Genomic DNA, 12,517 nt, shown 5'->3' with positions numbered 1-12,517 from the left:
GCCCGAGTCGGAATGTGTGATTCCTGAAAGTATTTATAGAGTTTACACTTACGAATGAACTTGAACAGACTGATGTGAAGTTGTGTGAAGTCTGGAAGTCTTGTAGGTACAAAGCCTAAGCCTTTCTTGAGCACATTAGTTTGTTCAATATTTAAGGTTGTGGAGGATAGGTTGACAATAGAAATAGTGTCGGAAGTATCCTTTGGAGACACAGTTTTGTCAATCATTGGTGTGTGTTGCGAGTTGTCGAACGTGTGGCAACGCCTTCCTGTCGTCTGTATGTGTTTGTGCTTGTGTTTCCCCCTTCTGGTGGGCTTGTGTTTGTTACTGCCCTCTTTTGAAGTTGTTTTTGGCCTTTCCTGAACCTCTCCAATTCCAATAAAAAAGGAGGCCTATGTGTAGAGGAGGGTAATGGTATATGGTCCCTGGTGTCTTCACTGGTTCCACTGGAGATGCTAGAAGCGTCCGTGTCACTGGTCGTAAGACCAGGGGAGGGAAGCTTCGCCTTGGTGGATGGGGTATCCCTAACGCTGTCTGCTTTAAGGGTATCATATTTACGTGCAAAGGTGAAAACCCTTCCATTTCTATAATCATTTTCGTCTCTCCTAAGTTTGCGTACCTTCTTATCCTTGATGTATAATTGATGTTTTTGTAGGACCTCCTTCAGAATGTTATAGTTTTTGATTATAGTGTCTGGTGAATCTATATCATTGATCTCTTTTTCTAATAGTGCAATGTCCTGTAATAGTTTCTCGCGCTTCGCCTTGGCATCACGGATAAGTATATCCATCATGCCGTACGAAGAGGTGACCAACAAATCTTCCCATTCCTTGAGCAAGTCAGGGCTTAAGTCGTCAAAGGATGGAAATAGAATAACCCTCAGACCCCTCGGAATTTGATTATTCTCCATATATTTTTGCAAGATTGTAAAGTCCCACCAACGTGAGAGTTCTTGTTTCCTTAATCGCTCGAGTCTAATAAACTTCATTCTGAGGCCCTCCTGTGAGGGATTAGATGTACTGTGTGTGTTTGCCTGGGCATTTGCTTGAAATAGTTCTCTAAAAAGGGTATCTCTATTATCATCAAATCCTTCCATTATTCAAAAAGTGCAGTTACAGTTTCTAATGTGTATAGGCAATCGTGTGGGTGCATACAACATAAAATAAGAAAGTAAACAGTCAGTTATTGTAATATAAAGTTCAAGTATGTCAGAGTGCAAAACAGCATTAATTTGCAATAAGTCAACATTCCTCAGAAGAAGTGGTTAAATGCTTATCATTGCACATCTGGCAGAAAGTAAATACAGAAACATGGGACGTTCAATACGAGGGTGCTAGAGAATTTGAGGTGGATGTTAAGCGTACAGAAACCACCTCCGAGGCCAGCTTTGTATGAGGCTTTAGCGATTTGGGATCTAATGGCTCTTAAACAGAGACAAGAAAAAATCCAAAGAAGAATAAAAAGAGCAGAAAAGATTTATGCAGAAGCTAGGTGGGATAATGAGAGCAAAATGTGGAGACGGGGAATAGTTGATCGATTGAAATTGTTCCCAGCAATAACACAGGGAGAAGAGACGCAGGGAAAGAAGGCCACCTATAAAACAGACAAAGACTCTAGTAAGCCTAAAGAAACTAAGGGCCAGATGTAGGTAGGAAAAATTTAGCGAGTCGGAAATTGCGAGTCATTGCGACTCGCAATTTCCGACTCGCAATTTCCGTCTCGCTAAATGGTATCCAAGAAGAAAAGGCGACTTCAATTTGCGACTCGCAAATGAAGTCGCACCACAGATTGCGAGTCCGCTGTTTGCGAGGTCGCTTTTTGCGACCGCGCTAAAAACGGACACGCAATTTGCAAGTGGGTGTCGCAAATTGCGACTGTGCTGGATATTGAATGCAGGTGCAGCAGAACACTCTGGAAAACACTTCCTGGCTCCTGATGATGACATCACAGCCAGGAAGTTTACAAATACACCTGGGAGGAGGGAGGACCACACCCATTTTAAACTGCTGAACTGCAAACAGAGAGAACAGCAGCTACCATGGCAGAGACACCAAGGAAGCGCAAATTGAAATTTGCAGAAAAAGAGCTGGAGGTGCTGACAGGGGAATGCTGCCAGCACCATGAACAACTTTTTGGGAGGGCAGCCCTCAGTGTGCCAGAGGTGGAGAAGAAAAGAATCTGGACGGACATCCAAGACAAGGTGAACTCCATGGGTGTCAGCCACCGGAGTATAGAAGATTTAAAGAAACTGTGGTATGACCTGCGCTCCCGGACCAAAGAGAGGATGGCAGAGCGGCTCCGGGAGATGAGGGGCACTGGAGGGGGACCGTCCACTATACCACCACCCACACCCCTGGAGGAAAGAGTTGAGGAGACCTTGGAGCCAGAGGCAGTGTGCGGGATGGGAGAGCTGGATACTTCAGAGCCAGGACCATCAACCGGTGAGTACCATGAGACATGCATGTACACCCATATATGCCATACCCCCACCCACCTTGTACACAGCAGCATGCACAACCAAAATAGCTCCATTTCAGAGTAGCAACCGCCTGCATGGTGCATTATGGGCAATGTAGTCAAGTAGGCAGTTGATAGGCAACAGTTTATTAGGAAGTTGATGACAGATGGTAGATACTGACAGTGTGTTCCCTATGTCCCACAGGTCTCCCACACTACACCACCGCCAGCCAAAGCATCCAGGAGCCACAGGTCAGCCACCAGCCTGCAGAGGAGTCAGGACCAGCCACCACAGAGACCTGCACCACCCACACACAGTCCCCTCATGATGCACCAGTTGCCATACTGATGAGTGAGCCAGCACCTGGTCCCAGCCACAGTGCCACTGTAGATGACACAGAGCCTCCACTGCGTCGCAGGTGACGTGTAAATGTACCACCAGAGCCGCAGCATGAGTCAGGAGATGCCTCCATGTCGCCCGCCGAGGCCACACTCCTACGGGGTCAGCGCCTGCAGACACGCGAGATAAGGAGAATATCAGGGGCCATGCGACGCATGGAGCAAAACCAAAACAGTGGTATGCAGCTGGTACACACAGAGCTGCAACAACTCAACACACATGTCGGCGACCTTGCACTCTCAATGAGACAACTGGTGGCAGAACTCATAACTGAGAGAGAGGGTGCAAGGCGTCGTGACAGGCAGCTACTGCACCGGCTGGACCGCATGTCTGCCTCCATCGTCAGGCTGGCAGTGAACACTACTGGCCTTTCAAGGCGCACGGTCAGCCTCCAGGTAGACATGGGCCACTTTGCCAGTGATGTGGCACGTGGACTGGGACGTCTCAGCCATGCCATGGATATCATGGAGGCCAGACAGGTGGCTAGGGGCACGGCTGACACGCCGCAGGACAGCGAGGAGGGCTCCACCATCAGCAGTGTCGCAGCCAGTGACACCAGGGTGTTGCGCAGTGGTAGCGCAAGGCAGGGCACTGCTGACACACCAGGTACCAGCCATGCTGGCCGAGGCCGGCGTAGAATGTGAGCTCCGCACTGTCCTGGGGTAGAGGCACATGAGGTCAATGTGTCCTCATGCCAGGTGGACTTTTACAGCCCCTGAACTGTTGTTAATGTATATAAATTTTTTTGGTGCACATAATTAAATCACTTGTTTGTTCCACTTCACATCTGGACTCTTTGTGTGTGACATTAGTGAGTGTGGTGACAGTTAGCACGTACCTTCCAAAGTATTGGTTTGCAATGTGGTCCCGTCTCAGTCTGCCTTGATTTGCAATGCTTCTATCCCCATGATGGCGATGTGGTAGCTCTTGCTCTTCATCCTCCGAATCTGGGTCTTCTGGGGTGAGAGGTAGCCCACGTCTGGTGGCAATGTTGTGCAGGATAGCGCATGCGCCAACGATCTTGAAAGCTGTTATTGGGGTATACTGGAGGGCACCTCCACTTCTGTGGAGGCATCTGAATCGTGCCTTCAGCAGTCCAAAGGTCCTTTCGATAATATTTTGGGTCCTCCTATGTGCACTGTTGTATCGCCTCGCTTTCTCATTGCTGGGTGTTAAGTACGGGGTAAGTATCCATGGTCGTAGTGCATATGCACTGTCACCTGTGTGGCACAAAATGTACGTTAGCTGGGCATAAATGGTTTCCACATTGACCTGTGTGTATGTCTGCAAGGTGTATTCAGCTATACCTAGGAGGTATCCGTCTCCAAACTCCCCACGTTCTAGGCGTTGGTGTATCCCACTGTGCCTGAAAATGTAGGAGTCATGTGTGCTCTCTGGAAATTTGGCAGCCATGTCAGTGATAACATAATGGGCGTCACATACCACCTGAATGTTCAGTGAGTGGGTACACTTCCTGTTGCGGAACAGATATTCCAGATTTGCAGGAGGGCAGATTTGTATATGTGTCCCGTCCACACACCCTATTACATGGGGGAAGTTGGCAATCCTGTAGAATTCCAACTTGGTGCTGTTGATTTCTGCCTCATTTCTGGGTAGGTATATGTATCTGGACATGTGTGTGAGTGAGGCATCTAGGAATGCTCTGAAGAACCGTGAGAGTGCACTCTGGGATACCCCACCTGCCACAGCAATGACCCCCTGATAGCTACCCGAGGCCAAGAGATGCAGTGAGCATAGCACTTGCACATGGGTAGGGATGGCGCAGCCGCGCACAGTCAGGCGTTGAAGCTGCGGATTGAGTAATTCTATTAAATCTAGTATTGCTGCACTGCTAAGTCTGTATTTATCATAAATCTCCTCCTCAGTTTGTTGGAAAAGTGTCTGCCTGGTTCTGTATATCTTCTCCTGTCTCTGGCTCCTCCTCCTCCTCTGCTGTGCGGCGTGGGCTCTCCTCCTCATTGCTATCACATATATCTCCGCCATCTTGAGTAACCCAGGTGCCTTCTGGGTCTCCTTTTATACTTTGGTTCTGGTTACCACCTGCTCTGAGTTAGTGGTAAATGGGAAGTGCAAAATGGGCTTTTTGCGACTAGTCGCAATTTGCGAGTGGCTATTACATTTGGTTTGCGACTCGCAAATAGCGACTTCCTATTTGCGGGTCGCAAAATGGGGTCGCTATTTTTGCGAGTCGGTAATGGCTTGCATCGCATTTTGCGAGTCGGAAATGGTATTTTTGCATCCCGTTTCCGATTTTGAGGGGTCGCAAATTGCGATTCGGGCCATTTGCGACTCGCAAAAGTTTGCTACATCTGGCCCTAAGAGACCTTGGGAAGAGGAAGACGATTCAGACGATGAAGAATTCATGGATCGGATATTACATGATCGCCCGCCACCTTATGCGGCGAGCGACAATATCCCGAGCACTAGTACGGGTCCTGAGAACCAGACGCTGGAGAAGGGAGTTACTGATACAGTACAGACTAGTGATACGGCTTCGATACAGAATTGTGTCAGTGTACCCACTGTGCCAGACATGCAGATACAGTTGCAACCTCCACCGCAGATACAGAGAATCTATCCAGATGTCCCAGTGCTAGAGACTACTACAAACCTGATAGTGCCGCCAGACCCGATATATACAAAATCGAGCTTAGCGCAGATTGAGCCAACTCCACAATTGCTGCCCCAGCCGCAACCACAACTGATACCGGGATATAACCCAGCAGCAGGTCCTCCATTAATACCTGCAACGGCTTCAGAGGATCAGACCTTTGGAGTCGCAGCTCCACGAGGTTTGGGACCAGGTCAGACACCAGCTGCAATATCGTTGCCAATTACTGTTGGTCCACCGGTGCCATTGTATGCACAAGGTCAATCTGGTGTACGTGATCAGGGAGCAATAACCCAGGATGTAATGGGAGGGGAATTCACAGGAACCCCTCGATCAATATCACCAAGATCACAAGCAGCTGAACACCTTAGATCTTTGTGAAGTCTCAGCCCAATTGGAGCCCCTGTCGAAGCGATAAGACGAGTAGGGTCAAGCGTGTTAGCCCCTCAGACAATGAGTGTGGAAATATCACAGACTCCAATAATGCAGGCACGAAATATCTTGTTACAAGGTTTTTCTGTGCAGCAACTAAACGAGTGGCTGAGGAATAATAAACCTTCACCACTTGCTGCAATAGCGGCAGAGAAAGATGATTACCTGAATTTTGTAAGACTAGGTGTGGAAGCTGCCGAACTAGTGGACGGAACAATGGGGGTAAACAGATTAGAGTCATACACAGAAGCAGAATTGAGATACCTGTGCCCTAAGATTACTAAAGAGGTTAGGCAAGGTACATCAGAGATTAGCGAACCTGGCAGACAAGTACAATATTGATATTGAAAACACTAAACATTTGAAAAGAAGTTACAGGTTAGACTTTGACTCAAAAGACTTTGAGCATATGAGGCCTGCCGGAATGAAGGCACATTTAAAAGAAATACTGCAAAGTGCGCAAATCTGGGGAGTGTTAGAAAAGTGGGAAGGCAGATGAGCAAAGAAAAGAGATAAGGAGAAAAGTGACAGTCCAGGGTCAAGTCAGGCTAAAGCTTCACCCGATACGGAATCGGTTAAAATACTTCCCATGAGAGAAACAGCTGGTGGAGTTTTAATTCATGTGCCGTGATCCAGAGGAGACATCCTATCTTTTACAAATGATTATCCCAGATTGAGGGAGAAAACGATCGAGTGGTATCAACAAACAGATAGGTTTGTGAAGCTTGCAAAGTGTCTCTGGGAAGACTTGAATACTTTGTTTGAGATCATTGTTCCGCCTGATTTGTGGCTCGAGTGCAAGAGAGGGGTAGACTGCCCGACAAAGGAGCCGGCCAGGGATAAGGTGACCGGAGCTCCCTCTGAGGAGGTGATGAAGTACTATCATAAAGTGATTGAATTTTTGAAGCAGAAAGTGTCGCCGAAGGTGACTGACTGGCAGAAAATTGACCGGACCTCACAGGAAGTTAAGGAATCAATACATGCTTACTATGAGAGGTTGTGAAAGGCATTCAAACATTACAGTGGTACTGAGACCATTGAGCCGAAGGACATGAACCATCTCGTGTTCACATTTGTTGAAGGGTTGAGACCAGAAGTTAGCCAGATGATTAAGAATCATTTGATTTGTTGGCAAGCAAAGTCGATTGATGAGGTGTTGCAGTATGCAAAATACTGTAGTGACGAGATTGAGCTGAAGCAGAAAAAGTTAAAGGAGAAAGTGATGGTGATGCAGATAAGGGCAGCGCAGGCTGTTATGCAGGGAAATGGAGTTCAACAGATGATACAGCAGCAACCTCAAGTGAATGATGTGTTTCAGGCACAACTGAGAAGTCGAGGTTTTGTGAATCGTGGTCCAGACTTGAATACTGTTGTGGTTCAGAATGATGCACAAGGGATGAAAAGGATGTCACCATGTCACGCGTGCGGGGGCGTGGGGCATTGGAAGCGGGAATGCCCAAATGTGGTGCAGGATGGTGCCGTTCAACAAAGCACTAATGTCGGTACATTGCAAAATATGAAAGGTCCAAAACTGAGAAGTCAAAATCTGAACTTCCAAAATAACATGATTCAGATGCAAGGGTTACAGCCCATGCAGCAAATGCATATGCCGCGCGTTCAACCAGCGCAAATGCCGCAAGTACAACAGCAGGTTCCCATGGTACCTAGACAGCAAATGCAATTACCAATGGCTCCGATGGGACAGCAACAGGTGATGCTTCCTTAGCAGGTCACAGGTCAGGTGATGAGTCAAAATAATACAGTACAGCAATTCCCATTGCGTGATGAAAATGGAATGAATGAGGAGTGGTCGGATGACAGCTCAGATAGTGAAGAGTGCAGATTTGCAGCGTCCCTAGAGGTAGATCAGAGGGGACCCTATGTAGAGGGAAAGGTAATGGGTCACAAAGTTTCATTTTTGGTTGATACCGGAGCTACACGCTCTACAGTCAGAAGTGCAGAGGTTCCGAAATTACCACTTTCGGGGCGTACCATAAGGGTGGTTGGAGTAGCAAACCAGTACCTGACAAATCCGATTACAGATCCAGTGCAGGTTGAGATCGGCAACTTCCAGGGACTGCATAAGTTTGTAGTCTGTGATTCGAGTCCGGTATCCCTACTGGGAAGGGACTTGCTGTGTAAGATAAAATGTTCGATTACATGTACCAATGACGGAATCGAAGTGCAAACAAACAGTGATGATGAAGGAGATGAAGGTCAGGACATATGGGAGGACTTGAATACATTACTAGAGATAGTGGTTCCAGCTGATCTGTGGATTGAGTGTCTAAGAGGAGTGTAGATTAGCCAACAAGCAAACCGGAGAGGGACAAGAATACAGGTGCACCATCTCCTGAGGTATTGAAATATTACTATAAGGTGACTGAATTTTTGAAAACGAGAATTTTGCCCAAGAATATTGATTGGCAGAGGATTGATAGAACAGTTCAGGAACCAAAGGAGTCGATACATGCGTATTATGAAAGATTGTTGCAGGCATTCAAGCATTACAGTGGTACAGACACAATTGAGGTGACAGACATGCTCCATTTTCAGATTTGAGGAAGGCTTGAGACCCAAAATTAGCCTGATGATTAAGTCATTTGATTTGCTGGCAAGCAAAGCTGGTTGATGAGGTGTTGCAGTATTCGAAATACTGTAGTGATGAGGGTGAGTTGAACCAGAAAAAGCTGAAAGAGAAGGAGATGGTGATGCAGATTAAAGCAGCTCAAACAGGGGCGCAAGGGAATTTTCTGCAGCAGTTACCACAGCAGCAGCAAGGGAACATGATGTTTCATCCCCAGATGAAAGGTAGAGGTTGTGGAGAACATATGAATCGTGGTTCGGACTTAGGTACTGTAGGGGTTCAGAATGATGTGCAAGGAAAGAAAAAGTTATTGCAATGCCACGTTGCGGAGCCATTGGACATTGGAAACGGGAGTGTCCGATGATGGTGCAGGAAGGTGTCGTTGAGCAGAGTAATGACATCAATTCATTCCAGAATCCGAGAGGACTAAAGTGAGAGATCCTAATCCAAACTTTCAGAATAATGTGAATCAAGTGCCAAATTTCCAACCCATGCAGCAGGTGCAAATGCCACGTGTTGAAATGTCATAATTGCAGCCAATGCAACAGCAGGTTCACATGGTACCTAGACAACAAATTCATATACCTCAAGCCAGATGGAACAGCAACAGATGATGCTTTCTCAACAGGTCACAGGTCAGAGGCTTAACCAAAGTAGTAACACAGTGCACCAATTCCCGTTACACAGTGAGAATGGAATAAATGATGATTGGACGAGTGACAGTTCAGATAAGTGCTTGCTTCCTTAGAAGTAGATCAAAGAGGTCCCTATGTAAAGGGAAAGGTAATGGGTCACAGAGTTTCATTCTTGGTTGACACGGGAGCTACACGCTGTACAGTGAGAAGTGCTGAAGTTCCAAATTTGCCCCTTTCAGGTAGAACAGTTCAGGTTGTGGGAGTAGCGAACCAGTATTTGACAAACCTGATTACAGATCCAGTTCATGTTGAGATTGGCATCTTTCAGGGATTAAACAAATTCGTAGTCTGCGATTCAAGTCCGGTATCCCTACTGGGACGAGATTTGCTGTGTAAAACGAAGTGTTCTATAACTTGTTCAAATGAGGGGATTGAGATCCAGACGAATAGTGATGACGAAGATGACCAAGCCCCAGAGATAGAAGGTGAAACTACAAATGAGGAATACCCTCTGATTGAATTATTCCTGTTGTTCACAGTGTGCAGAAAGTGAAAGTGAAAGAGCTTCATCCTGAGTTGCAGGGAACGGTTAAGGAGAAAGTGTGGTATTTGACAGGAAAAGAGGTAGGTTTGATAAAAGGAGTTGAGCCAGTTAAAGTTACTGTGAAGCTGAATTCAGTTTTTCCACAACTTCCACAGTACCACATGCCGCAAGATGTCCTTATGAAGGTTGCTCAGATAATTGCAGACTTTGTAAAGCAAGAGGTTCAGAAGGAAGTATTGAGCAGTCCATGTAATTCACTGATAATGGGTTTGAAAAAGCCCTGTGGGAAAGTTCGAATTGTTCAGGATTTGAGAAAAATAAATGAGATTGTGGTCAAATGTTGTCCCGTGGTGCCAAATCCAGCTGTGATAATGTTTCAGATTCCATGTGATGCTGAGTGGTTCACCGTCATTGATTTGTCACAAGCCTTCTTTTCTGTGCCTCTTCATGAGGATAGTCAATTTCTCTTTTGTTTCAAATTCCTGGATTGAGTTTATTGATGGTGCAGAATCCCTCAAGGGTTTTCAGAATCACCTTCCATATTTAATCAGATCTTGAAGAAGAATTTGGAGTCGTTGGAATTGCCTTTCCAATCGACCTTCGTGCAGTACATTGATGACATGCTGATTACGTTCAAAACAAGGGACGAGTGCAAGTATGATACAATTGCCCTGCTGAACCATTTGGGAAAGAATGGTCACAAAGTGTCTCGGCTTAAATTGAAATACTGTCAGAAGGTGGTGAAGTACTTGGGTCATCAGATTGAGAAGGGTTCAAGAAAGATATCCAGAGAAAGGATTACCACCATATGGCAGATAAGTCCCCTGACTACACAAGAGAAGTCAGAATGTTTTTAGGGATGGTAGGCAATTGTCGCCAATGGATTCCAAATTTTTCAGTCATTTCGAGACCATTGCAGAAACTGATTCATAAGGAGGTCACTGATCCCATAGTGTTAGACCAGGCTGGAATGAAAGCGTTCACTGAATTGACTGAGAATCTGTGCAGGGCTCCAGTGTTGGGTATGCCTGATTACAGGAAATCTTTCACATTGTTTTGTCATGAGCATGATGCATGTTCTTTATCTGTCTTGACACAGGTCCATGGAGGTGTAAATCGCCCAGTAGCGTATTTTTCAGCTACTTTGGACCCAGTTGCAGCAGCATTACAGGGTTGTTTGCGCACAGTTGCAGCAGTTGGTCAGCGTCTAAGACAGTGTGAAAGCATAGTGATGGGACACCCCCTGACTGTAATGGCCTCTTACTCTATTGAGATTCTACTTACAAGGACGACAACACGATATTTGACTGGTGTGAGGTTGACCAGATATGCAACGAGTATTCTAGGGTCACCAAATGTGTCACTGAAAAGATGTACAGTGCTGAACCTGGCAACCTTACTTCCAAATGAAAATGTAGAAATTGAGCAAATGGAGGATGTTGAGCATGATTGTCTTGAAGTAACTGACTTGTGCACAAAACCGAAACATGACATTAGAGACACCCGATTGGAAGAAAATGACCAAATTATCTTTGTTGTCAGAGAGACAATGCAGGGAGAATGAGAGCAGGATAAGTGTGCACAATTACTGGTATTTTGGAAGCTTCTTGGCTTCGAGGAATGTATTCTGCCAAAGTAGTGGAACTGGTAGCCCTTACTAGGGCGCGCCCTGTTTCTGCTCAGTTGAAATTACAGTCTCTACAGAAAGCCAAAATGGATATGGTGTAGTCCATGATTTTGGCCAGTTGTGGTCACAGAGAGGTTTCATGACCTCTTCTGGTTCACCAGTGAGAAATGGTGAGAGAATTAAAGAATTGTTACATGCTATTCAAATGCCTGAGAAGACTGCCGTGGTGAAATGCAGTGCACAGGGACCAAGTCGCAAGGTTTTGCGCATTGAACTGTATATCATTCAAAGACAAGTGGGAACTGTTATGTGAAGAAGATGAAACCTGTACAAGCTATGCATTGAAAATAATTGACACTTTGGAAGAATTGAAAACGTTGCAGAATAATTTTGACAGGGAGAAAAAACGTTCATGGAGCAAAATGAAATGTGTGCAAAGACAAGGCAGTTCTCCCTCATTGTGTCATTTGCCAACAGCTGAAAGAGGGAAAAATAACAGTGGTTGATTTGAGCCACATTAGAAGAGCAGGAGGTCCATTCAGCAGAATGCAGATGGATTTTATTGAGATGCCTGTGTGTGGAGGTTTGAGATATGTGTGAGTGATTGTTTGCATCTTTAGTCACTGGATTGAAGCTTACCCTACACAAAGAAATGATAGTCTCACAGTAGCAAAACTACTGGTTAGGGAACTTGTACTACGTTTCGGATTTCCAATCTCTTTAGAATCAGATAGGGGAAGTCACTTCAACAATGAAGTAATTAAATTACTGTGTGCAGCATTGAATATTGAGCAGAAATTGCATTGTAGTTACTGCTCTGAAGCATCAGGACTAGTGGAACAGATGAATGGTACCTTGAAGTCAAGAGCTGCAAAGATGTGTGCGTCCACAAATTTGAAATGGCCTGACGCATAGCCTTTAGTGTTGATGTCAATAAGGAACACAACCGACAGGAAGACAGGATTGTCGCCGCATGAAATCCTTATGGGTAGAGCCACGAGGTTGCCAGCTGTGCCTGCAAATGCACTTGACAACATTACAGATGATATGGTGTTGGACTATTGCAAAGGTCTGGCTGATGTGGTTCCCTCTTTCTCTCAGCAGGTGGAAGCCACCACACTGCCACCGATCCATGACCCAGGGCACAATCTGAGAGCTGGAGAATGGGTTGTGGTCTGGAAACACGTGAGGAAAACGTGTTTG

General features: G+C 45.9%; 1 protein-coding gene across 1 annotated transcript; it reads left to right on the top strand.

The window, feature by feature from the left end:
• Nucleotides 1-1,800: 1,800 nt before the first annotated feature.
• LOC138287738 (nuclear apoptosis-inducing factor 1-like) lies at nt 1,801-4,035 on the top strand. The gene is made up of 2 exons (XM_069228508.1): nt 1,801-2,441; nt 2,663-4,035. Exons 1-2 carry the CDS (start codon nt 2,039-2,041, stop codon nt 2,878-2,880), a joined length of 621 nt encoding a protein of 206 aa, XP_069084609.1. The 5' UTR covers nt 1,801-2,038; the 3' UTR covers nt 2,881-4,035.
• Nucleotides 4,036-12,517: the final 8,482 nt, after the last annotated feature.

The sequence above is a fragment of the Pleurodeles waltl genome, chromosome 1_1 (genome assembly GCF_031143425.1).
Source record: "Pleurodeles waltl isolate 20211129_DDA chromosome 1_1, aPleWal1.hap1.20221129, whole genome shotgun sequence".
NCBI classification, from domain to species: Eukaryota; Metazoa; Chordata; class Amphibia; order Caudata; family Salamandridae; genus Pleurodeles; species Pleurodeles waltl.
Note: the sequence above shows the minus strand (reverse complement) of the source record. Positions and strands in the feature narration are given on the sequence as shown.